The sequence below is a fragment of the Myxine glutinosa genome, chromosome 2 (genome assembly GCF_964187855.1).
Source record: "Myxine glutinosa chromosome 2, kmMyxGlut1.1, whole genome shotgun sequence".
In the NCBI taxonomy this organism is placed as follows: domain Eukaryota; kingdom Metazoa; phylum Chordata; class Myxini; order Myxiniformes; family Myxinidae; genus Myxine; species Myxine glutinosa.
Genome location: NC_136262.1, coordinates 27,829,918 through 27,856,979, shown reverse-complemented (window position 1 = coordinate 27,856,979; position 27,062 = coordinate 27,829,918). Strand labels below are relative to the sequence as shown.

Below are 27,062 nucleotides of genomic sequence, written 5' to 3'. Positions count from 1 at the left end.
AAATGGGATTGAAAAAGGTGAATTTGGGGTGTATTAACAGGGGTAGAAAAGATCAAGGTTTTGAATGGGGAAGATAAGAGATGGTGGTTGGTGAACAGCTGTTTTAAATACCTGGAGGGAGGAGTAGGATTGAAGAGAGTGAGGGAGTTTGTTCCAGAGGTGGGACAAAAGAGGAATGAAGGAGTGAAGGTGAGCAGAGAGTCTTGATTTTGGCAGTTTCACCAGAAGAGGGTTGCTGGCAGATATTGTGCGTCCTCCAGGAATATTTGCGGGACAGAGCCCAGAGAGAGCTGGGGGAGCAAGGCTGGGGAGGAGTCGGTAGAATACAGAAAGACCACCAACCTGCCTGCGGTGAGAGAGAGATAAAGGCCCTTAGAATCCACTTCATCGCGGGAGATTCCAATGATTCTGAAAGCTTTGGTTTCAACAGCGTGAAGCCGAGCTAGGTGTGAGGCAGGAGCACCGGCCCATAGGGGAGAGCAGTATTCCATAGAGCTGCGGATGAAAGCCTTGTATGTGGTGAGGAGCTCAGGTGTGCCAAGGAAGGACTTCGCACGACGGAGGATGCCCAGTCGGGGACTGGCTTTAGAGGCCAGCTTGGAAATGTGGTTTTCCCAGGAAAGATCATGGCAGATAGTGAGACCCAAAAGCTTGAATGACAGAACTTCTTGGAGAGGATTGTTGAGAAAGTAGATGGGAGAGTTTTCCAGATGATCTTTTCGGAGAGACATAGTGAGAGTGTGAGATTTGTCTGTATTGAAAGACATTTTCCACTTGTTTGACCAGTTTGTGATTTTGTCCAGGTCTGCAGAGATTGAAGAGGCTGCTGCCTGCCTTTGTCCTTGACCTTTGCCGATCTGAGGGTTGAGATATGGAGCGGCAGAGAGTGGAGTCATCAGCAATAAGATAGGAAGGATTCTCCAGAGAGTGGGAGACATCATTGATGAAGAACAGAAAAAGCACAGGGCCCAGAACACTGCTTTGAGGATCGCCAGCTTGGACAGGAAGAGGCGTTGAGAGAATTCCATTTGGAGTCACATGTTGAGTACGACAGGAGAGGAAGTCTGCCAGCCAAGCGTGGAGATTTCCATGGAGAAATCAATTCATTGATTTCTCAAAAAAATTATGTTTTTGCCAAAGCAATTGTGCCCAAATTTCACCTTCCGAGCTCAAAGGATGGCTGAGATATCACCCGGACAAACAAGAGAACCTTGACCTTTGTCCTTGACCTTTGACCTATATAGTCAAAAAACAATGACAGCCTCACGTTTGTCCTTCGGGATACTCTGGTAAAATTTGACTAAGATAGCTGAAAGTGTTCGTGAGTTATCGCGCTCCCAGACAAACAAACAAACATACAAACGAGACAGACCGACATATGACAAAACATTTCCATTTTCGTCATAACCAACACACAGGTGTGAAAACATAAACTCCATCCACCTTCGGTGGCGGAGGTAACGAGAAGCATCTCAAAATGCAAAGCCTGTCCACGTCCAACTTGATAAAAACGACAGTTTAAAAAATTGTTCATTTTATTAATTCGTGTTCTCCATATTCTCATATTAAAGGTTTGTTGAAGATTTGATGACAAAAGCTCAATTGGTAAAAATGTTATGGCCTGGACAAACACACTGAACCTCAATGGTAAATAAATAAATAAATAAATAAAAACCAGAAGAGCCTTGTGGAAGCAGATTTTTCAAACCGTTTTTACAAACATGCACAAGTAAGCACATTATGGTCTTCCAAAAACCCTGACCCTTTGAGGTCTTTTCCACACAACCACAAGTTTTCTTCCCCGTGAAACTCGCAAGAAGGCTTTCCCAGCGGTGACCATCTCACTTGATGGGAGAGTGGCATGTCGAGTTCCAAAACCCCCAAAGGCTTACACTTGAGCCTTGTTGCCCCCACCGCCCCCGGGTCTGCCTAATTGTTTCCCATGTGGTGTTGTTAGCAGCAACGCAGGTGGCTTTCCACACCACCAACCCCGCTTCCAGCACCCGCTTCTCAGACGGTATTTTATTTTTCGGGAGGGGAGGTTTTATGCCGGATGGTCGTGTCAAAGCTGTGTCGCTCACTAATTGTACAACACACCACCACTAGGTTGCCTGCCAATCACACGAGTCGAGAGTTCCACCACTAGTGGTGTGCGCATGGCTTTGTCATTGCTGGGATTCCTTGGTTTCATACCTGTTTAGGATTTTCGAGGTTTTAAGAATTTTAAAGACTTAAAAAACAATTCTGATCAAAAATCGTCAAAAATGAGAAATAAATAAATAAAACATCAAATTGTTCGGTTGAACTTTTTTTTTTCCTTTTTTGTTTGTATACTGAATCGAGGCTCGTGAAAGAGCTGACATTTACTTCACAAACAAATCAACCAGACAAACAAAATATATAAAAAGAGGGAGCGGAAGACAAGATGGGGAGAGAAGGAGAAGCACACAAACACTTGAGAGCACACAACATTTGAGAGCAGGGAGATGTGTGGGAGGGAGAAGGCTTGGGGGGAGGAGGCGTGGGAAGGGGGAGGGGGGGTGGGAGAAGTATAAAAGACAAGGACACCAAGGACTTCCAGGACAGAAGTTGGTATTTCAAAAAAGTGGAATTGGGGTGAAATTAGCAGGGGTAGAAAAGATCAAGGTTTTGGATGGGGGAAGATAATAGATGGTGGTGAACAGCTGTTTTAAAGACCTGGAGGGTGGAGTGGGATTGAAGAGAGTAAGGGAGTTTGTTCCAGAGGCGGGAGAAAAGAGGAATGAAGGAGTGAAGGTGAGCAGAGAGTCTTGATTTTGGCAGTTTAACCATAAGAGGGTTGCAGGCAGATCTTGTGCGACCTGTAGGAATATTTGCGGGACAGAGCCCAGAGAGAGCTGGGGGGGGGGGGGGGGCAAGGCCGGAGAGGAGTCGGTAGAAGACGGAAAGACCACCAACCTGCCTGCGGTGAGTGAGTGAGAGGCCCTTGGAGTTAGCTTCATCGCGGGAGATTCCAATGATTCTGAAAGCTTTGGTTTCAACAGCGTGAAGACGAGCTCGGTGTGAGGCAGGAGCACCAGCCCAGAGGGGAGAGCAGTATTCCATTGAGCTGCGGATGAAAGCCTTGTATGTGGTGAGGCGCTCAGGTGTGCCAAGGAAGGACTTCGCACGACGGAGGATGCCCAGTCGGCGACTGGCTTTGGAGGCCAGATTTGAAATGTGGTTTCAAATCTTCATTGAATCTGGGCTGGCGGCTAGGGTGCCGGCTTAGGATCCTAGGATCCTGGGTTCGAATCCCGGTCAATCGCTGAATTAACACCAGGGGGGTTGACTCAGCCTGTCATCCTTCCGAGGTCGGCTAATTGAGTACCAGGTCACTGGTAATTCCCTGTTTGTCGTTAAAGGCGGCAAAAAGGGTTGGCGTCAGGAAGGGCATCCGGCCGTAAAACATTGCTTCAAAAAGGGGACCGAAAAACAACAACAACCACGGTTCCCGAAAAAGGCCAACCCCCGCTTTGCGGTGAAAAATGGCCTCTAAAGGTGGTTTATTTTATTTTATTGAATCTCCATCTTTGAATCAAATCTCCATCTCCATGAACATTGAACTCCATTGAACATAATTGTACATCCTCTTTGTGGATGAAGATTTTGTAGGGTCAATCTATCCTCAGTAATGTCGTTTGTAAAATTTGTGACACTTAAAGAATGAAACAGGATTTGTCATGTCCTGTGACACGCGATGCATTCCATGAGTCTTCAGGAAGCGATAGAAAACTGCGGAGGATCCAAGATGGTGGAAGGAGAAGGTATCTCATGGTAAACACCTGTGCCACTGTAATGAGCTTTGTGAACTATTGTTTTGTAAAAGGAATTTCTGTAACGCGAAGAATTTTGGCAAGTTATCACCGGCACTCTGAACAAATTTTACATTCCTGCTCTCACCTGCAGGGGGCACTGCATCAGCACCACAGGCATGCCTCCACCAACGATGGAAACCAGCAGTCACTTGCTGCACATGGAATTAAGTAAATATTTCTCAATGTGGCTTAAATTACTTCAGAACTCCTTATGATCTTTTGCTTCCACAAGAGACAAGATTCCACAATCGGTTAAATAATCAGGCGAATTGTAGAAGAATGTTCGACGAATTTATACACAGGACTTGGGGTATCTGGCCCATCCAAATAACATTGTCCCACATGGAAGAAGATGTTTCAGACAACAAATCAGATAAATGTTGGACATCTCAGGTTCATATTTCATTGACCTTGTTGTTCCATCAGATAATCCTAAGAGAGAAGCTGAAAACTGTTGGATTTCTTCAATATCCTCAATGCTATGGTCCATCCTATGATAAAGGTTCTCTGTCATATCATATCAATTTAAAAATTCCATCCACAAGTGCAGGCAAGTCCAACTGCTTCACCTCGTATCTGAAGGACGTTGTGTTCCATGACGCTTCAATATCTGCCGTTACTAGATGAGGAACAACACACTTTTTGTCTGGATCTTTTGTCTACGAAGGGGCTCAAAGACATCACCAACAATATATGGAAGAGCACAAACTGCCCTCAAGTGCTAAAACTATTAAAAAGAGCATTAAATATACTGTATATGTGGGAGCCACTTGTACCACAAAATGGATCACCAACTGCTTCAGACTGAACAAGGAAATTTATTGAAGTAGGTGCACACGGAGAGAATGGTAATCATAAAGATGAGAATACACCGAGCAACCCTACCATTCTCTGAAGGCCAAGCGTCGAGCCTGGGGTATTTATACAAAAGCAGGGAAACGCCAGCGGGAACAACTCAGCATGTTACCTCCCTCATAGGATTTTGGGATGCCAACGTGGCAATAACAATTTCTGAAAATCATTTCTTGCATAAACAAAGTTAAAAGTTCACCACATGCCCTACTCCACTCAGCTATGTTTCCTTAAGCGCCATCTCCAATCTTTCCCAGCAAGACAACAACACCCAACCCAAAGCTGATCTTCATTCAAGCAGCTACAAGGTTACATGAAAAACCACAAGCCCACAAGTTACAATAACAACTGCTGTCAAACCAAGAATGCAATTCATTTTTCCCTTGTAATCAACTACCCATGATGCTCCTTATTTTCCCTTGGCTTTGATTGGACAGAAATGACAATTACCATTTGTCAGCTTCTACATACGTATGTATATATATATATATATTGTTACGTTTGTGGGGGTAGAGGATGGAATACCATAAGGGAGGCAGGATTGTATAGGGATAGCATGGACCGTGGACACGTAGCAGACATCTCAATGTATTAACTGGAAACTGGAGCTTGAGGTTGTTTATGTGTCTTCACAAGAGGGGTGAAGCCATGGTAATTAGTTAGGGGTTAAGACTAGTCTTCTCCCCGTTTGTGATTGCCCTCGGTGGTTTTTCCCTATGTTTTTACAATTATAATAAGGCCGGCCATAAAAACTCTCGTTTCAACAACAACTCGGACGCCACTCAGTAGAGCGCATACTCCCACCGTGGGTGGCCGCTGCTGAGCCCGATCTTCCAATGGTAAAAAATCCTTCAAAAAATTCCTTGATCCGGAATAATATCCTGAGCTTCACCAAAAACTAATCAATTCTTCCTTATCCCAAGGGCAATCATCCCAACAACTTTCATCCAAATCCGTTCAGAACTTTTCCAGATATCTTGTTCACAAACACACGAACACATGAACATACGCACACACACACACACACACACACACACACGGACGGACACGATCGAATGCATTACTCCCTGGCGGGAGTAACAATAGCAACAACCGTCCATTAACCAACCATAACAGGCATAATTGCCGATAGAAGCCCATGCATTCTTGATCGACAGCTAAACCCCGCCTCCAAAGAATTGTAACCGACATGTAACATGTAACGAATTGTAACCATGCCCCAAGCTTCGTCATTGGCTGTGGAGATATGGGGTGAATCGATGGAGCTCGGCCATTGGTCGGGGGTTGACGTGAGAGATAGAGAAGGTTCGAGGAGCAAGAAGAAGAGTCTTTTGGTCTCTCTGTCTGGTTTTTTTTGTCTCTGGCGGTCGTTTTTGTCTCAGGTGCGCTTGTGAGGAGACGTTTCAGAGCTTTGTGGAACACTTGCAATGTTGGAGGAGGGGGGTGTGTTGGATGTGGTGCTTTTCTGGGGATCTGGAGTCGTGTTGCGTTTGGCGGTGGAAGCGAGGATTCACCATTTGATGGTTTGCTCCGCGCCTGGGCGTTTTCGGCGCTATTGTCGGAGCGTTTCCCGCATGAGTGGCTACACCGGCAGCAACGACCAACAAGCCCCTTAACAGATTTTATTTTGTACCAGAGCTGAGTACCGGCCAACTCAACAAAACAATTTATTTTATTTCATTATCTTTCCCCTTGTCTGTTTTTGTGACTGAGTGGAGACGTCTAAAATTAGGATTTAGATTTACCTCACCTTTCGGTTTTTTTTATCCCTGACATTTACTTTCATTAAATTCATTATTGTTGCATTTTATTTGTCATGTGTGTTTATTTGTTCATTGGTCCGGGAATCAACCCGTGTGCTTCATTCAGGTAAGCACCTCACCGCCTTCTGTCCCAAGCGCACCATAAAAACAACCGCCATTATTCGGCCGTTTGCCTCGGAAATTAAAGACTGTCCGGCTATCCGACCAAGGCTGCGGCGGACTTCACAAAATATATACGCAGGGATACGGTGTACCTCTTCTAAACCGGGGCACACACCAGCACATTCATCCCATCAAGCTGGTACTCAATTTGCTGACCTCAGGAGGATGACAGGCTGAGTCAACCCCATAGTGTTAATTCAATGATCGACCGTGATTTGAACTCAGGATCCGAGGATCCCAAGCCAGCACCCTAACCGCTGAGCCAACACCAGCCTCAATTTTAAACTATGTCAACATCAGTGAAATTCCATACAGTGTAAAATGTGACTTCAAGACCTCAGCAATCCCCCCTTCCAACTCCCCCCTTCTACTCTTCCCCCTACTCCCACTCTTTCCTCTTCTTCCATTCCCTTCGACCCCTCCCCTCCTAATTTCAAAGGTGTCCTATGTCGTATTACCAAAGTTTTCAGAGCAGTTGTGATTTAACTTTCCCCCTTATTTCCTCTGCCCACCCGTATTTCCTCTTCCTCCCCTCTCTCTTCTCCCCTCCTCTCTCACCTCCTCCCTTTCCCATTCATTTTTCCCCAGATTTTTTTAAACGTTCATTTTTCCCCCGGATTTTTAACATCTTGGGGGACCTCTAAAAATGCCAACGCACAACGAAGAGACCGTCCGAATAAGCAATCCCCCAATCCGAAACCCACACATATATTTAGTTATTTAAATTGCATTTTTTGTATACAAATGTCCAATTTTGTCACATTTTTCTTGGGATTTATTTTAGTAGCGTCTTAAACTATGTCAGCGACAGTCAAAAATATCACAAAAAAATTAAATCATAAGACTAAATTATGCGATAGCCCGAAAGGGTTTAGCTTTGTTAGGCCTCAAAGCAAGGGGAGTTTGAAACATTAACTAGAAAGCATCTGCAAATGCAAAGCCCGTCCATGACTGCTTTGTATTCAGACGCCTTATTTTTTTCTTCTTTTTTTTGTATACAGAATTGAGGATCATGTAAGAGCTAACACATTGAGAACATGAAAACATGCAATGAAGGGAGTGGGAGACAAAAGGGGGAGAGAGAGAGCAGGGACGAGAACAGAGCAACAGAAGAGAACAGGGATGTCGGTAGATCTGTGGAAGGGGGAGGGCTGGGGGAGGGTGGGGTACATGGTATAAAGCAAATGAACACTTCTAGGAATTTCAGGAAAGAAGTTGGGGATTGAAATAGGCGGATTTGGGGTGTTTTAATGGGGGTATAAAAGATCAAGGTTTTGGAAGGGGGAAGATAAAAGATGGTGGTGAACAGCTGTTTTAAAGACCTGGAGGGAGGAGTGGGATTGAAGAGAGTGTGGGAGTTTGTTCCAGAGTCAGAGGAGAAAACAGGAATGAAGGAGTGAAGGTTAGCAGAGAGTCTTGATTTTGACAGTTTCACCAGAAGAGGGTTGCTGGCAGATATTGTGCTTCCTGCAGGAATGTTTCGGGGACAGAGCACAGACAGAGCAGGGGGAGCAAGGCCAAAGAGGAGTCGGTGGAAGACAGAAAGACCACCTACCTGCCTGCGGTGAGAGAGAGAAAGGCCCTCATAACTTCATCGTGGGGGATTACAATGACTCTGAATGCTTTGGTTTCAACCGCATGAAGCCGAGCTGGGTGTGAGGCAGGAGCACCAGCCCAGAGGGAAGAGCAGTATTCCATTGAGCTGTGGATGAAAGCTTTGCATGTGGTGAGGAGCTCAGAAGTGCCCAGAAAGGACTTTTTTTTTGTATACAAGATCGAGGCTAGTATAAGAGCTAACATTAATGACAAAAAAACAAACGGACACATAAGACAAAATATAGGGAGTGGGAGACAAGATGGGGAGAGAGGGGAAGCACACAAGTACAACATTTGAGAGCAGGGACATCGGGAGATATGTGGGAGGGAGAGGGTTTGGGGGGAGGAGGTGTGGGAAAGGGGGTGGAGGGGGGGGGGTTTAGAGGTAAAAACAAACACATGGACACAACTAGGACTTCCAGGAAAGAAGTCGGTATTTCAGAAAAGTGGATCAGGGGTGAATTAATGAAGAAAAGAAAAAAAGTTGAAAGGAAGAAAAGGAACAGCAGTTGAAGGGAGATTTGATGAAACAGGAAGAGGAGCAGGAGAAAGATGGCTTTGATATTACAACAGAGCTGGTGGAACCTGAAGTCACGATAATTCAAGTTATGGAATAACACCTTGTGGGATTCCGAGATAAAGATCATCCGATGCCAGAACCCGTGGAGCTGGTGATGTTGATTGGTCTTACCGGACAATACGAACGGACAAAGTCTGCCGTTTTCAAAAACTGTGCTGATTCTGGGAGAACCGAAGAAATTGATCTTCTGTTGCAATACCTGCGGTAAGATGTTTGGAGAACTCGCCAGGCTGCTGTGCCGTGAGAAGGTCCACAGTGACGATAAGGCCTGGGTCTGAAAAGAATGTGACAAGAAAACCTCTTCGTCGCGCTTTGCTTATTTGCGCCATCTGCGCAACCAAGATGCCTTCCGTTGGATTTGCCTTCCAGGAGGCGAAGGCAAGTTCTTTCAGGGCAACTGCCTCACCCCAAGATTCTGTGTATCATGGATGGTAGGAAGGGTATGACAACTGAAAACGAGATGGGATAAATCTGTGCATGAGAGAGCAGTTTACTTTGGAAGAATTCCCAGGAACAGTTGATGTCACAGGCAGTAGAGATGGCAGACCAGTCCAGATGATTGATGGCAGCTTGAAGACCATTCCAGTCGGCCTGAGTGAAATGCCAGACTCGTCGACGCTGAGGAGGCTCTCTGAGAATGGCCAGGGAGATGTCCACTTTAACAAGCAAATGATCAGAAGAACTGATTGGAGCAGAAGAAGAGCAGCAGACATTTGCAGGGAAGTTTGTCATAACCAAGTCTAGAAAAGAAGATGCTCCGTTGACTGAGACCCGGGTCGGGAAATTGACAGATTGTGTCAGTCCCAATGAGTCGCAGAAGTCCTTTGCTGAGGTGCCATGGCTGGTGTAAGAGGTACCCACACCCCAGCTGGCAAGATGACAGTTGAAATCACCACATATGAGGAAGAGAGAGTTAGGATGAGTGGGTAGAAGTTGGTCCATGTTGTCAGACAGCGTGATGTAAATCGAGTCGTCACCGTTTGGAGGACGGTACAGAACACATCTGAACAAAAGTTGTGAGTGGAGAGGAAGCCGTAGCCAGAGGTACTCCTGGGGGTGAGGTGGAGAGAGGGCAGTGCAAGGAGAGTGAGGGAGATAGCTTTTGATAAAGATAGCAACCCCACCACCAGGACGAGTCTCAGCTCTATCATACCGTAGGAGGGGGTAACCAGGAAGAGCTAAAGCTTCCCCGGTCAACTGTAAGTGTTGTTATTGTGAGGTGGAAACGTCTAGGAGCATCCTGGGAGATCCGTTTGAAAACTATAGAGATGGGGTGGAATGCAGTTGAGTTTAGAGAATGTAGAGAGGGAGAACTGTAAGAGATTGAATTAATTTTTTTAAGTGGATTGATTTGATGAGGAAATTGAAAAAAGCCTTTTAATTAGGAAGAAAAACAGCATGTTGTAATATACCACTGAATAAAACACTGCAGGGGGGGGAGTTTAAACATATTTAAATCATATTTAAACAAAACCGTGAAAAACAATCTGGGGAAAGTCCCTGAAGTGAGGGCATGGATCTGAAAAAGAAGGAGAAAGGGTTAAATGAGTATGGTGAAAACTAGAGTTGGAAAGGTGAGTATTGGCTGGAGAGGAAGAAGATAAAGGGGGAGGGGCAAGACAAAAAGCGCGTCATCGTGGGCAGGGAGGGGAACTCGAGGAGAGAAGGAAATAAAGTTTTTTTTAAATTCCTATTTAAAACATTAGATGTTCGATGGGGGTTGAGGGGGATAGGGGGAGTAAAGAAAATCAAATAAAAAAGCAATACAGGGAAGAAATTAAATTTACAAAATACCGACGGGGGTAGGGAGCCGAGAGGGACCAGGCCACGCACGCGGTACGACACAGAAAACGATTAATTAAACACAAGTTTGCACGAGTTACAAACCAAAACTAACTAGAAACACACAGTGGCACATACACAGTAAAATAACCAGTGGAAATTTGACAATGACAGGAATGGGAAAATACTGAATTTGAAGAACTAAAACTATTTTAAAATACTGAAATTTGAATTTGAAAAGTTGAAGACACGAATGGCCTTCTTCTTCCTCTTCTGTATGCTAAACATGTCAAAAACAGGCAAAAGAAATACAAAATGAAAATTGACGATTTTATGCAACCTTGACCTTTGACCCTTTGCTCTACAAAAACAAACAATCAGCTTCTAGTTTTTCATTGGTGAACCAATTCATAGACCCAATATGCAAATTCTTAAATTTTCAGGTCAATCAGATGAAAATTGATGATTATAGGTGATGCTGACCTTTGACCTTTTGACAAAATTATTAATTTGCCTTCTCCATATTCTCATAATAAAGCATTGTTAAAAATTTGATGACAAACCCCAAATGGTAAATTTAAATTTTAGGTCAATTGGATGAAAATTGATGATTTTATATGACGCTTTCCTTTGACCTTTTGGCAAAATTATTAATCTGCCTTCTATGTAATATCATGATAAAGCTTTGGTGAAAACTGTAACAAATTACAGCCTAGACACACAGATACAGAGACAGACAGACAGACACACAGACACAGAGACAGACAAGCAGACACAAAAGTGATTACAAAACGCCATCTCCTACTGTGCAGGCGATGGACAAATTAGGTCAGTACGGAGTGAAGCGTACTTCGAGCTCTCCACGGCATCGAACTTTAAGTGTTTTCCCATTCTTGTCTTTGTCAAATTTCCACTGGTTATTTTGCTGTGCACGTGTTGTTGTGTGTTTCTGGTTGGTATTGGTTTGTAATTCGTACAAACTTGTGTGGAGTTAATCGTTTTCTGGGTCGTACCTCGTGCGCGGCCTGGTAACTTGGGGCTTCCCTCCCCCCGTCGGTGTTTTGTCGATTTGGGTTCTTTCCTTTACCTTTGTTTCTTTTATTTTATTTTCTCCCCCTCACCTCATCTCCCTAGACAAATAATTCTATATTGATTCTTTCTCTCCTCCCGGACACGTTGCTTGTTCGCTCTCCTCCTCGTCTCGACTTGTGCCCCGCCCCCTGTATCTCGTTTTTCTTCCGCCTCTGCACCTTCTTTCTCAAATCCACGTTCTCGCTTGGAGACTTTTCCCAGATTGTTTTTCATGGTTTTCATGGTTCTGTTTGCTGACGCCGCCCCCCCCCCCCCCCGAATTTCCATGTTTTAAACGTTTCCCAGTGTGTACCCTGGTCAGAATAGGTACACCGTATCCCTGCGTGTCGTAAGAGACGACTAAGAGGGTTGGCGTCAGGAAGGGCATCCGGCCATAAAAACATTGCCTCAAAAAGAGAACCATGACAATTACAACTACATATGGGCAGGGTGCAGCCCGAAGTGGAGATCGGTTTCTGAGGTTTGGGACATGGAATGTAGGGACAATGACAGGGAGATCAGGAGAAGTGGTGGAAGTATTGGTCAGAAGAAGAGTGGACATATGTTGTGTGCAAGAGACGAGATGGAAGGGAAGTGGTGTGAGAATGGTGAAGGGTAGGCAGGGACGGAAATACAAGTTTGTGTGGCAAGGGTGCCCGGAGGGCGTGAATGGTGTTGGTGTCCTGTTTTCTGAGGAGTTTGCAGACAGTGTGGTGAGTGTGACTAGAGTGAGTGATAGGTTGATGATGGTGAAAATTATGATTGGAAAGCTCTTGGTGAACGTCATCTCGGGATATGCTCCGCAGGTTGGTCGAAGCAATGAAGAGAAGGACAAGTTCTGGTGTGCGATAGAGAAGCTGATGGAAAACGTGAAAGATGAGGAAGTTGTTGTGGTGGGAGGAGACCTGAATGCACATGTGGGAAGGAGTATGGATGGTTTTGAGGGAGTTCATGGGGGTTACAGATATGGTGTGAGAAATGGAGAAGGTGAAAGGATTTTGGAGTTTGCTGATGGAGCTGATTTGTTGATTTGTAATACTCAGTTCCAGAAAGAGGATAATAAGCTTGTTACATACACGTCAGGTGGGTTGACGACAACCGTTGACTACCTGATGGTGCATAGGCGAGATAGGGGGCACCTCCGGGACACAAAGGTGGTCCCGGGGGAGGAGGCTGTTTCACAGCACCACTTGGTTGTCTGTGACATAAGGGTGAAAGGTGCCAGGAGAGCGTGGCGGGTGAAGTACCAACCAAGAATGAAGGTGTGGAGGTTGAAAGAGGTGACAGTAAGGGAGGCATTAAAAGAGAGGCTGAGTAGGGTAGAGGATGATGTGGTTGAGCTTGAAAGTGGTTGGATGTCAATTAAAGCTAGTCTGTTGGGAGCCGTTGGTGAGGTATGTGGATGGACAAAAGGACCACCGAGGCACTCAGAAACATGGTGGTGGGATGATGAAGTTGGAAAGAGGATTGATGAGAAGAGGAAGAAGTTCAAGGAGTGGCAGAAGGCGAAGGGTACGGGAGGAGAAACAGCAGAGCATGAAAGTTATAAGGCAGCCAGGAAGGCTGCAAAGAAAGAGGTAGCAAAGGCGCAGGAGGCATGCAGTAAAATGTTCGGAGAACGCTTGGATTCGGAAGAGGGTCAGAAAGCAGTATTCAGGATTGCAAAGCACATAGCGAAAGAGAGGTGTGATGTGATGGGGGTGGGTTGCTTGAAGGATGAAGTGGGACAAATCGTTGTCGACCCAGATGGAATTAAAGGAAGATGGAAAAGATATATGGAAATGCTGTTGAATACAGAGAATGAATGGGATGGCAACATCGAGAGTAACCCAGTTTTAGGACCAGCAGAGAAGATAACTGAGAAGGAAGTTGAGGAAGCGATAAAAGCAATGAAGAGTGGAAAAGCGGGAGGGCCGACGGGAGTTGTGGGAGATATGTTGAAGGCAGCAGGAAGTTGGGGTGTGAAGAGAATGACAGAGATCTGTAATCTGGTGGTGAAAGAAGGCCGCATTCCAGTGGTTTGGGAACTGAGTACCCTCGTCCCTCTATACAAGGGGAAAGGTGACCCTCTGGAGTGTGGCTCGTACCGAGCGATAAAGTTATTGGAGCATGGAATGAAGGTATTGGAAAGGGTGTTGGAGAGGAGGATAAGGAAGAAAGTGAAGATCAACGAAATGCAGTTTGGATTTATGCCAGGAAGAGGAACGACAGATGCGCTTTTCATTGTGAGGCAGCTGCAGGAGAAGTACATGGAGAAGAGGAAGAAGTTGTTTTTTGGGTTTGTTGAGCTGGAGAAAGCATTCGATATGGTTCCACGCAAAGTATTGACATGAGCATTGAGGAAGTTAGGAGTGGAGGAATGGTTGATCAGAGTAGTGATGGCAATGTACAAAAGAGCGCGCACAGCTGTAAGGACGAAGGACGGGAACAGTGGTGAGTTTGAGGTGAAGGTGGGAGTGCATCAGGGGTCGGTACTAAGTCCACTACTATTTGTAGCTGTGATGGAGGTGCTGGCTCAGAACGTAAAGGAGGGTTTACCGTGGGAGTTGTTGTATGCAGATGATCTGGTGTTGATTGCGGAAAGTATGGATGGACTGAAGGAAAAGATGAACAAGTGGAAGGAATGTATGGAGACAAAAGGTCTGAAGGTGAATATCGGAAAAACGAAGGTGATGGCAAGTGGTAAAGCATGTGGTGAGGTGGAAAGAACTGGGAAGTGGCCGTGTGCTGTGTGCAGGAAGGGTGTCGGAGTGAACTCCATTCAATGTACAATGTGCGCTGAGTGGGTTCATCAAAAATGTAGTGGTCTGAGAGGGTCATTTACCAGTGTGGCAGCTGCATTCAAATGTAAGGTGTGCACAGAGGGAGCTGCAGATGGAGGAAATGTTGAGTTGGATCTTGGAGACGGCGTGAAGCTGGAAGGTGTGAAAACATTTTGCTACCTTGGAGACATGCTGAATGGAGAAGGTGGATCAGACTCGGCAACGGTTGCTCGAGTGAGATGTGCATGGAAGAAGTTTCGGGAACTGAGTGGCGTGCTGATGAGGAGGAGAGTGTCGCTGAAGCTGAAGGGAAAGGTGTATGCTGCATGTGTGAGAAGTGTTATGATTTATGGGAGCGAGACATGGGTAATGAACGTAGAGCAGCAACGAAGGCTGGAAAGGGTGGAAATGCGAATGGTTCGATGGATGTGCGGAGTATCGTTGAGAGAGAAGAAGACAAATGATGAATTGCGAAAGATGATGGGAATATTGCCTGTGATTGATGCTGTGAAGAGGAACAGGTTGAGATGGTTTGGTCATGTGTTGAGGAAGGATGAGAGTGACTGGTTGAGAAGAGTGATGGAAATGAATGTAGAAGGAAGTAGAGGACGGGGAAGACTGAGAAAGACTTGGCTAAAGATGGTGGAAGAAGAAATGTGGGCAAGGGGGTTAACAAGGAGAGATGCAGAAAATAGGGCAAATTGGAGAAGATTGTCATGGGGACCGCAAGGCTAACCCCCGCTCTAGCAGGGAAAATGGCCTTAAAATGCATGTTGTTGTTGTTGTATAAGCATTGGAGATAGAGGGGTACAGGAATATTGGCAGGACCTGTAGGTAGCTTGAGTATGGATGGGTGATTGTTACCTCTGCCACCAAATGTGGAAGGAGGTTATGTTTTCACACCTGTCTGTCTGTTTGTCTCTGTTTGTGAAGACGATATATCAAAAAGTTGCGGAAGAATTTGGATGAAATCTGTTGGACAGGTTGGGTGTGTGACAAGGAACAATTTATTTAATTGTGATGAAGACTTGAATCTCGATTTGGATATGAGCATTTAAAAAAAAAAATTAATTGATTCTTCAACATGAAGTGATAGGGCCAAAAACGATATACTGTATAGCATGATATTTCAAAAAGCTATGGACTAGTTATGACTAAACTTGGTGGATGAGTTGTTTAGGTGAAAAGAAAAAGCCGATTAGATTTTGGTTCAGGTCCGAATCCAGATCCAGCCTATGATTGGGATACAAAACAAGCTGTTCAGCCTGGCGGAGGTATGCGCTCTCCCGAGTGCCGTTCTAGTTATTGCTTGTTATTATTCCTCGTTATTCATTGCAATTACATGAATAATCAAATTGAATCCTGACTCTTTTGTTTTGACGTTGCAGCCTTGCTCAAGATGGCATCACTACATTCAAACGGCCTCGCTGAGAAACTTGCTTCCAACACCTTCCAGCACCCGAAATTCGAGCTGCTTGCAGCGCACTGGCAGAATGATTGCCTGGAAGTGAGCTCATCTGTATTTATGCTTCCAATATATCTTTCATACCTTACGTTTCATTCCAATCACAACTAGGTTATTCCTGATCTACACGACATGACGAAAAGTATGCGGACACCCATTCTAATTAGTGGATTCGGCTGTTTCAGCCACACCCATTGCTGACAGGTATATATAATCAAGCACACAGCCATGCAATCTCCATAGACAAACATTGGCAGTAGAATGGGCCATTGGGCCAAACTGAAGAGCTCAGTGACTTTCAACGTGGCACCGTCATAGGATGCCACCTTTCCAACAAGTCAGTTCCTCAAATTTCTGCCCTGCTAGAGCTGCCCTGGGCAACTGTAAGTGCTGTTATTGTGAAGTGGAAACGTCTCGGAGCAACAACAGCTCAGCCGCGAAGTGGTAGGCCACACAAACTCACAGAACGGGACCGCCGAGTGCTGATGCGCGTAGCGCGTACAAATCATTTGTCCTCGGTTGAAACACTCACTACCAAGTCCCAAACTGTCTCAGGAAGCAACGTCAGCACAACAACTGTTCATCGGGAGTTTCATGAAATGGGTTTCCAGGGCCAAGCAGCCACACACAAGCCTAAGATCATGCGCAATGCCAAGCGTCAGTCGGAGTGGTGTAAAACTCGCTGCCATTGGACTCTGGAACAGTGGAAACGCGTTCTCTGGAGTGATGAATCACGCTTCACCAACTAGTCCGACGGACGTATCTGGGTTTAGCGGATGCCAGGAGAACGCTACCTGCCCGAATGCATAGTGCCAACTGTAACGTTTGGTGGAGGAGGAATAATGGTCAGGGGCTGTTTTTCATGGTTCGGTCTGGGCCCCTTAGTTCTAGTGAAGGGAAATCTTGACGCTACAGCATACAATGACATTCTAGACGATTGTTTGCTTCCAACTTTGTGGCAACCGTTATGGGAAGGCCCTTTCCTGTTTCAGCATGACAATGCCCCCGTGCACAAAGCGAGGTCCATACCGAAATGGTTTGTCGACATTGGTGTGGAAGAACTTGACTGGCCTGCACAGATCCCTGACCTCAACCCCATCAAACACCTTTGGGATGAATTGGAACGCCGACTGCGAGCCAGGCCGAATCACCCAACATCAGGGCCCAACCTCACTAATGCACTTGTGGCTGAATGGAAGCAAATCCCCACAGCAATGTTCCAACATCACGTGGAACGCCTTCCCAGAAGAGTGGAGGCTATTTTTGCAGCAAAGCAGACACCAACTCCATATTAATGCCTATGCTTTTGGAAAGAGATATTTGATGTTCGGGTGTCCACATACCTTTGTTCATGTAGTGTATCTCCAACCTCCACTCTGTTTGAGTTTGGGGTTGCACTTTCTAGAGTTGATAGAAAGTTTCTTATTCTCATTGTCATTGGCACACATGGTAATGATAAGGCTGAGGTGCTGTTAATGTCTGTGTGTGTAATCGAGATTGATCCACAATTTACAATGATTGTTAACTTGGGATTAGGTAATTCCTCCTTCCCTATCATTGTTGTTGAGAGTTCTTGCTATTTGGCTTGGAGGCCATGTAGTTTTGGGGCCATCTTGATCACAATCAATTTAAAGCCATGTAGTTTTTGTTCAGATTTCTTTTTATAAATACAATACTTATGTCATTGTGTGAAATGGGAGGCAGATAAAAGGAGAATTTTGGAACACAATTAACAAGGAAGATCATTTGTTTTAAAACAATATCACAACACACATATTAAATGTCTGTTCTCAAGGCGAGAAACAATGCAAACTACAGATGAAGAAGACGCTGTAGTGTATATCCTTATGAGAAAGAGTAAAAAGTTTTATACCTTACAAGAAATGCTTATTAATAAAATGTTCTTTAAACCCCACTGAATGTGTTACACATTTATCTCATTTATTTCAAATGCTGCAGGACAAGTTTTTGAATTATCATGCTATATACAGTATCTTTTTGGAAGCCTGGTGTTGGCTTAGCTGTTAGGGTGCTGGCTTGGGATCCTAGGATCCTGGGTTCGAATCACAGTCGATCGCTGAATTAACACCAGGGGTGTTGACTCAGCCTGTCGTCCTTCTGAGGTCGGCAAATTGAGTACCAGTTCACTGGTAATTCTCTGTGTGTCGCAAGAGGCGACTAACAGGTTTGGTGGCAGGAAGGGCATCCAGCGAGAAAACATTGCTTCCAAAAATGGGACCACGGTGCCCGAAAAAGGCCAACCCTGCTCTGTGGGGAAAAATGGCCCCCTAAAGGTGGTTCTATACAGTATATTTTTGGCCCAATCCTTCAATGGTGAAGTATCACTTAAAAGGTTTTTAAAAACCCTCTGATCCAGATTCAAAACTTCTTCTTTGTCACACACCCAACCTCTTCACCAAATTTCGGCCGAATCCGTCCATAACTTTTTGAGATATCCTGTTCACAGACAAACAAACAAACAAGAAGACGTCATGCGGAGCACGATACTTGCACAATCCGCCACCCCCCCCCCCCTCCTCCCCCAAAAGTTTTCCATTTATACATCAAATTGTCCATGATGTTTAGATGAAATTTCCAGATGAAAATTGATGATTTTGGAAGTTCCACCTTTTGACCTTTGACCTTTTGACCTCAAAAATAGTATGTTTCCCAATTTAGTGACTCGATATGCAAATGCAGTTTGTTACGTGCTCCTCCCCAAACCCCGGTCACGGTGTACCTCCGAGCCCTGAAAGGAGTCACGGCAGAAAGATGTGCTATTATGTGTGTGTCCCACTGTCCCAATGACCAATGGTAGAACCACACCAAGCAATTGATACAAAAACCAAGTATTGTATTCAACTCACACAATAATAACACTTAACGCAAGTACAAGAAAACTATCACTTGCACAGCAAACACCATACAATTCCTATGATGGTACCACCAATGTATTCCTGAATCAATAACTCACAGTACTCCAACATGAGCGAACTGTAACATTCCCCAAAGTCACTGTGTCACGACACCAGGCCAAAGTCGATCCCCGCTCCGGTGATCACAAGAAAAGGTCGTACTGAAAGCTGAACCCAGGACGACTGACCGTCGACGGTGCAGAAGATACGCTTGGTGAGAGGTCGGGCCGACGTCGGTCCAGTAATAGTTCACCCAAAAGGTGATTGGGAATTCACACCTTCCGTTCACCAGACAATGAAGCTGACATGAACGATCAGCGGTTCCCAAGGTGAGATCGCTCCGGGGAAAATCCACGACACGCACGGGGAACCAGGCGAATGGCTGGTGTGAGGTGAAATCGCTGACTGGCCGGTAATGGAGGCGTACCTGCTCTCCAGCGATGATTCACTTTCGGAACCAAAACCTGTCACGCAGCTTTATTTGCCACAGCAATAACGGCTGTCACGAGAATCCCTTTCCCGGGGAAACCAATATTCGCTCGCAACAAATGTCCACAAGGCGATTGACTGTTTGCAACTTTTGATTTTGATTTTTTTGAATTTGATTGAATTTGATTGCGATTGCAACGAAAATGACTGTTTGTCATTAAAAGGCGGCAAAAAGGGTTGGCGTCAGGAAGGGCATCCGGCCGTAAAACATTGCTTCAAAAAGGGGACCGAAAAACAACAACAACCACGGTTCCCGAAAAAGGCCAACCCCCGCTTTGTGGGGAAAAATGGCCTCTAAAGGTGGTTATTTTTTAACCAATGTCCACAAGGTCTGCTTGACCCCACGAAGCAGATAGCCCTTTCTTCCCCAATCTCACTCGATCCGCTCCCCCGCCTCTTCTCCTTTTTCCGGTTTCGCCCTCACTCATTTCGTTTTTCTTCTGAGACACTATTTTTACCTTTGAAGACAGTTATCTCCATTTCACACTGAAACTGTAACAATAATAGTACATGAAACTAAAAATGCTTCACGTGGATGAAAACCACAAAGACGGAAGTGACAAATCCGTAACACTCCCCACCCTCAAGAAAGAAAGTTTGAACATAGTGAAGACTTTCTTTTCATGCAAAAACCCGCTTTAACAAACAAAAGTAAAACTCACACCCAAAAAACTACCAATCAACCTATGGCTGATCAACTCACATGAGCAACAATAACTAATATTCCCCAGAAGAAAGCAACAAAACTTCCAAACAACCTACAGGAATTTTCTAAGTTAGTTCACTCTGGATAAAGCATCGGCAACGACATTGTCCCTGCCCTTTACATGCTCAATTTCCAAGTTGAACTCCTGCAAAGACAAAATTCATCTCATCAACCTCTGATTTTTATTTTTCATTTTTTGAATGAAGGTTAAGGGGTTGTGATCAGTGAGGACTTTTACAGGAAAGGTAGTAGTTCCCAGATACACCTCATAATGCTGAAGCACTAGCAGGAGAGCAAGGGTCTCTTTTTCCACAGTGGCATAATTTCACTGATGTTTGTTAAACTTTCTCGAATAGTAGCACACCGGGTGATCCACGCCATCATCATCTTCCTGTAATAGAACTGCCCCAGCCCCCACATCACTTGCATCAATGGCCAACTTGAAAGGTTTTTGAAAATCCGGCGCTGCTACGACAGGAGAGTTCATTAATATCGCTTTGACGTGGGCAAAGGCAGCCTGGCATTTGTCATCCCAAACAAACTTGGTCTCTTTCCTCAGCAAATTCGTTAAAGGGGCTACCACATCAGAAAAATTCCTGCAGAACCGCTGGTACCAACCAGCCATACCCAAGAATCTCATAAGCTCCTTCTTCCCTTTTGGAGCTTGGAAGCGATCAATGGCTTTTATCTTGGCTGTCACTGGTTGTACCTGACCCTGACCTACTACATGGCCTAGGAACACCACCTGTGCTTTTACAAACTCACTCTTAGATAAGTTGATGGTCAACCCTGCCTCGGTCAGTTTCTTGAAAAATGCATGAATTTGTTTAATATGATCTTCCATGGTGTGGATGTTTAATATGATCATGGTGTGGATGATGACATCATCCAGATAAGCCTACACCCCCTCATGGTCTGCAATAAGCTTATTAATCAGCCGTTGAAATGTAGCAGGCCCGTTTTTCAATCCAAAGGGAAGAACCTTGTGCTGATACAACCCATTTGGTGTGACTAAAGCCGAGATTTCCTTGGCTCTATCAGTAAGAGGAATCTGCCAATACCCCTTCAGCAAGTCAAATTTAGTTACAAATTTAGCTGGGCCTATTCTATCAATGCAGTCATCAATCCTCGGGATGGGATATGAGTCGGTCTTGGTCACTGCATTAACCCGTTTTAAATCCATACAACAGCGAAAACTGCCATCGGGGTTTGGAACCAACACACATGGTGAGCTCCATTCACTGCTGCTTGGTTCGATGATGTCATTCTCCAACATATACTGAACCTCCTTCCGAAGATACTCCATCTTCACAGGGTTCATCCGATAGGGGTGTTGCTTCACAGCAGTGGCTACCCCCACCTCAATATCATGATATACCAAGTCAGTACGACCAGGTACATCTGTGAACAAATGTGCAAACCCAAAAAAATTAGGCTGGATAGTTGTCCTTGTTGTTCCCTCGTCAAATGACCTAATTTCTCATCTAAATGACTCAACACTTCTGTGTTCGTCAATCTGGGACAAGCCTGGTCATCAATGTTATCAAACTTCACACCGGCCTCAACCTCTGGATTCTCTTGCACCCCGACTACAGTCACGACAGGTGAGACAGGACCCATTTTTTCCACAGGCTTCCTCTCATAATATTTCTTCAGTCGGTTGACATGACACAGCTGCCGCTTTTTCCGTCGGTCGGGAGTTGTCACCACGTAATCTGTTTCATTAACCCTCCTTTCAATTGCATAGGGACCAAAATATCTAGCCTGTAGTGGCTGACCTGGAACAGGAAGCAACACGAACACTCGGTCCTCAGGACTGAAATTTCTTATCCGAGATTTCTTGTCATGTCTCACTTTCATTTTATCCTGTGTCACTTTCAAGTTTCCTCTCGCAACTTCACAAGCCTTTGCCAATCTGTGCCTAGCCGTTGACACATACTCCACCACTGTTGACAGCGACTCCTCCTGTAGCCGCTGTTCTTTCACCAATTTCAATGGTCCTCGAACTGTGTGCCCAAACACAAGTTAAAAGGACTGAATCCCAATGACTCCTGAACAGATTCCATCATAGCAAACAGCAATAAGGGTATTCCCTCATCCCAATCCTTGTCACATTCAAAACAGTACGTTCTGATCATATTCTTCAATGTCTGGTGAAACCTTTCCAAGGCCCCTTGGCTCTCGGGATGGTAAGTACTTGATCTTACTTACTCCACTCCCAACAGGTGTACCACTTGCTGAAAAAGCGTTGACATGAAATTGGAACCCTGATCAGACTGGATGACCTTAGGTCGGCCAACCAAAGTGAAAAATTTAATCAAGGCCTTCGCAATAACTACCGCAGTAATTTTTCTAAGAGGCACTGCCTCTGGGAACCTAGTGGAGAAGCGCACATGATGGTCAGCAGATACTGATGTCCAGCCTTAGTTTTAGGTAAAGGGCCTACACAGTCAATAATGACTCGGCTGAATGGCTCTTCAAAAGCTGGAATTGGTTTTAAAGGTGCAGAAGGGACTTTCTGATTAGGTTTGCCCACCAGCTGGCAAGAATGGCAAGATTTACAGAACTCCGCCACATCACGTCGCAATCCTGGCCAGAAAAAATGTACCAAAATTCTGTCATGTCTTGTTCACTCCAAGGTGCCCGGCCAAAGGTGTCTCATGTGCCAAACTCAATATCTCCTTCCGGTACGGCTGTGGCACCACAATTTGGTGATGAACTTTCCACTTGTCTTTGGCTGGCACCTACGGTGGTCTCCATTTTCTCATGAATATTTCCCCTTTCATGAAGTAACCAACAGGTACCTTCATAACCTCTTCCTCTGTAATGGCTTTACCAATCAAACTCCGGAGCTCCGAATCTCTGTGTTGCTCTTCAACAAGTCTCTTTTGGACAAGCACCATTTGTTCAGCCTCGTTCCCAGATGTCTCCGACGGACACTCCATTTCCTCTTTTGTTCCAGATGCCACCTTTTCCTTTGGTTCATTGATGTCACTCCCTTTCCTATTATCTCTTCCCGACTTTTCCTCCAATATCTCTATGGAACCCAAATCGACATCACCTTCCTTCTCCTTCTCTTCAGAGCACTTCCTACCCACAGCCCGAGTCACTGCACAGGATGGAAAGATACCCGGAATCTCCTGCTCTAACTGTGCTGTGTTATTTTCCATGCTGGGCTTTTCAACCCACATCGGATTACCGGAAACTCGACCACCGGCCAAATCATTCCCGATAATGAAAAAAATTCCCTCTACATGAAGAGTGGCTTGTAACCCCACAGTGACCGGTCCTGACACCACCTCAGACTTTAAATGGATTACATGAAGAGGAGCTTTAACATAGCCACCAACCCTCTGTAAGAGAACACTAACCCCAGTTGCCGTCTTCTCCGACAATGGCAAAATGCCCTCAAGCATCAAAGATTGATGTGCTCCTGTGTCCCTCAATACCCTAACAGGTCTCTGGTTAGTTAAGTCCCCATCCAGTGACACAAACCCCTCGGAAATAAAAGATTTGTAACCCTCTTGGACAAGGTCGTTCTGTGATGCCGTAACTTTGGCACGGGAACCTTCACAAGGCACTGTCCTCCAAGGATGATTTCTCACATTGGCCAACGCATTCGGAGTTGCACTAGCCTGACTCCGATCCTGATTTTTCCTTTTCAGGGCATAACATTGGGACATCAAATGCCCAGGAGGATAAACCCGTGGTCTGCCTCGGGCCCCCCGGAAGATAGGTCTGCCTTGGAACTGCAGTCTTCTGATCCATAAAAGTTGCGGTGTCAGATTTTTCCCCATAGTCCTCTCTAGGCCGCCTCCATGAAAATTTGTTCTCCGAACCTGATTTACCGTAACTCCCCTGGCTAACTCTAGGTGTGAAGTTAGGTTTGTGGGACCCCATCCTGTGTGTCAAGGCATAGTCATCTGCCACTGTTGCTGCCTCATACAACTCCGGTACCTTTTTTTCATCCAGATGCACTTTAATGTCCACGTGGACACACTGTTTAAATTCCTCCACCAATATCAATTGTCGTAAACGGTTGAAGTCTTTCCCAATCTCCTTCAAGTCACACCACCTATCAAACATAGTTTCCTTCATTCTGGCAAACTCCACATGGGTCTCACTCTCCCTCTTCCTGGCATTCCTAAATTTTTGTCGGGAAGCTTCAGGGACCAATTCATAGGCTTTGAGAATGGCTTTCTTCACTATCTCATAATCTGCACATTGGTCAATCGGTAAAGCCGAATAGATATCTTGAGCTTTACCCACCAGAACACTTTGTACTGACATAGCCCATGACGCCACAGGCCATTTTAAAATTTGAGCCACCTTCTCAAAGTGTAAAAATAACTTGGCTACCTCCTTTTCATTAAAGGGTGGAACCAGCCTCACATGCTTACCAACATCCCAAGAGTTCTGACTGGTTGTCAAACTAGCCGGCATGGATACTACTTCTCTCCGTTCCCCTCAGTAATTCAAGCTCCTTGAGTTTAAGTTCCCTCTGATACTCCATCTCCCGTTCCTTTAACTCCCTTTCGGCTCTCCTTTCCTCTGCTCTTCTCTCCTCGAGTTCTCGTTCCTGTTCTGCTCTCTCCTTTTGTGCTTTCCATTCCAACTCTTTTAATCTTTCCTGGCTCTGCAGTTGCATCTCCATTTTCCGGAGTTCCAAATTTCCTTTTTCCTCTGGTAACCAATCCAAGGCTACCTCTTCCCATATTCCTTGTCCCACGAGAGATTCTACCACCAATGTCTGAATCTCTGTTTTCTTCATACTAACTCGGACCTCCAAGTTATAATATTTGGCCAATATCATAAGTTCCAATCTTTTTAACGCCTGGAACTGTGCCTCGTTTGGGGCTGTCACAAACTTTTCTACTTCAAACACCATTGTGACTATTAGTTAGCACCTGTTAACCTTCACACAAAAAATTCCCAATTTTCAGAAATGCAAATTTGGGAATTTTGGGAATGTTAGGGAATTCAATCCCGGACGAGCCCCCAATTTCTGTTACGTGCTCCTCCCCAAACCCCGGTCACGGTGTACCTCCGAGTCCCGGAAGGAGTCACGGCAGAAAGATGTGCTATTATGTGTGTGTCCCAATGACCAATGGTAGAACCACACCAAGCAATTGATATAAAAACCAAGTATTGTATTCAACTCACACAATAATAACACTTAATGCAAGTACAAGAAAACTCTCACTTGCACAGCAAACACCATACAATTCCTGTGATGGTACCACCAATGTATTCCTGAATCAATAATTCACAGTACTCCAACGTCAGCGAACTGTAACATTCCCCAAAGTCACTGTGTCATGACACCAGGCCAAAGTCGATCCCCGCTCCAGTGATCACAAGAAAAGGTCGTACTGAAACCTGAACCCTGGACGGCTGACCGACGACGCTGCAGAAGAGCCGCTTGGTGAGAGGTCGGGTCGACGTCGGTCCAGTAATAGTTCACCAAAAAAGGTGATTGGGGAATTTACACCTTCCGTTCACTAGACAATGAACCTGACATGAACGATCAGTGGTTCCCAAGCTGAGATCGCTCCGGCGAAAATCCATGACACACACGGGGAACCAGGCGAATGGGTGGTGGTAGGTGAAATTGCGGACTGGCCGGTAATGGAGGCGTACCTGCTCTCCAGCGATGATTCACTTTCGGAACCAAAACCCGTCACACAGGTTTATTTGCCACAGCAATAACGACACTGTCACGAGAATCCCTTTCCCGGGGAAACCAATATTCGCTCGCAACCAATGTCCACAAGGTCTGCTCGACACCATGAAGCAGATAGGCCTTTCTTCCCCGATCTCACTCGATCCTCTGCCCCGCCTCTTCTTCTTCTTCCGGTTTCAACCTCACCCATTTCGTCTTTGTTCTGAGACACTATTTTTACCTTTGAAGACAGTTATCTGCATTTCACACTGAAACTGTAACAATAATAGTACATGAAACTAAAAATGCTTCAAGTGGATGGAAACCACAAAGACGGAAGTGACGAATCCGTAACACTGTTCAATTTACAAGTCAATCGGTTGAAAATTGACGGCTTTTCAGATGAAATTTGATGCTTTTGAAAATTTGACCTTGAGTTGACCTTTGACCTTTTGACCTCAAAAATTGTTCCTTTCCAATTTAGTGACTCAATATATAAATGCTATTCAATTTTCAAGTCAATCGGATTTAAAATGGCGATTTTAGAAATTTGACCTCCAGATGACCTTTGACCTTTGACCTCAAAATCAATAGGCTTCTCAATTGGGACTACCTATACAACTTGGTGAAGTTTCGTGACGATCAGTTTATAATTGTGACCTGTAGCCCGGTGACAAACAAACAGACAGAGAGAACCACAAACGCAACCGACCAATATACTTGAAAAGTCTTCGATTTTGCAAGTAACAAATGGACAAACACACCGACAAATAGGGATGAAAACATAACCTCCGCTCAACTTAGGTGGCGGAGGTATCAATACATTAATTTACTATCATATTAATTGGTCTCTCTCTAATAACATGAGTTTTTTACCTTCTCAATATAAACCATTTCTCATTAGATTATAAACATGCAAATTTTACCGCATCGTGGATCTTTCGATCTGACGACACTTCCAGCAAACACCGATAAAATGGGAATTTATTCACGTCCCAGTGCTGACTTCTCATACAACAAAAATAATAATAACTTTATTCATTGCAGTTATTACCTCCACCATCGAATGTGGACGGATGTTGTGTTTTCACCCCCATTTTTTTGTTACTTGCGAGCCATTTCCCTAGTATCATCTGCGTTGTGTAAAATAATTAAGTATTAAGAAATAATAATAAATAAGTAAATATTCCTACAGGTCGCACAAGATCTGCCTGCAACCCTCTTATGGTTAAACTGCCAAAATCAAGACTCTCTGCTCACCTTCACTCCTTCATTCCTCTTTTGTCCCGCCTCTGGAACAAACTCCCTCACTCTCTTCAATCCCACTCCACCCTCCAGGTCTTTAAAACAGCTGTTCACCACCATCTCTTATCTTCCCCAATCCAAAACCTTGATCTTTTCTACCCCCGCTAATTTCACCC

The 27,062-nt window shown here is 45.0% G+C and overlaps 1 protein-coding gene across 3 annotated transcripts in view; it reads left to right on the top strand.

Annotated features, from left to right (window-relative positions):
- Positions 1-27,062, top strand: part of LOC137421956 (WD repeat-containing protein 7-like) — a 523,854-nt gene that overhangs the window by 181,703 nt on the left and 315,089 nt on the right. For all 3 annotated transcript variants that reach the window (XM_068108572.2, XM_078773034.1, XM_068108574.2), the window contains one exon: positions 15,793-15,911. In XM_068108572.2, coding sequence (XP_067964673.2) covers positions 15,793-15,911 — 119 coding nt within the window. The remainder of the gene's footprint in view (positions 1-15,792; positions 15,912-27,062) is intronic.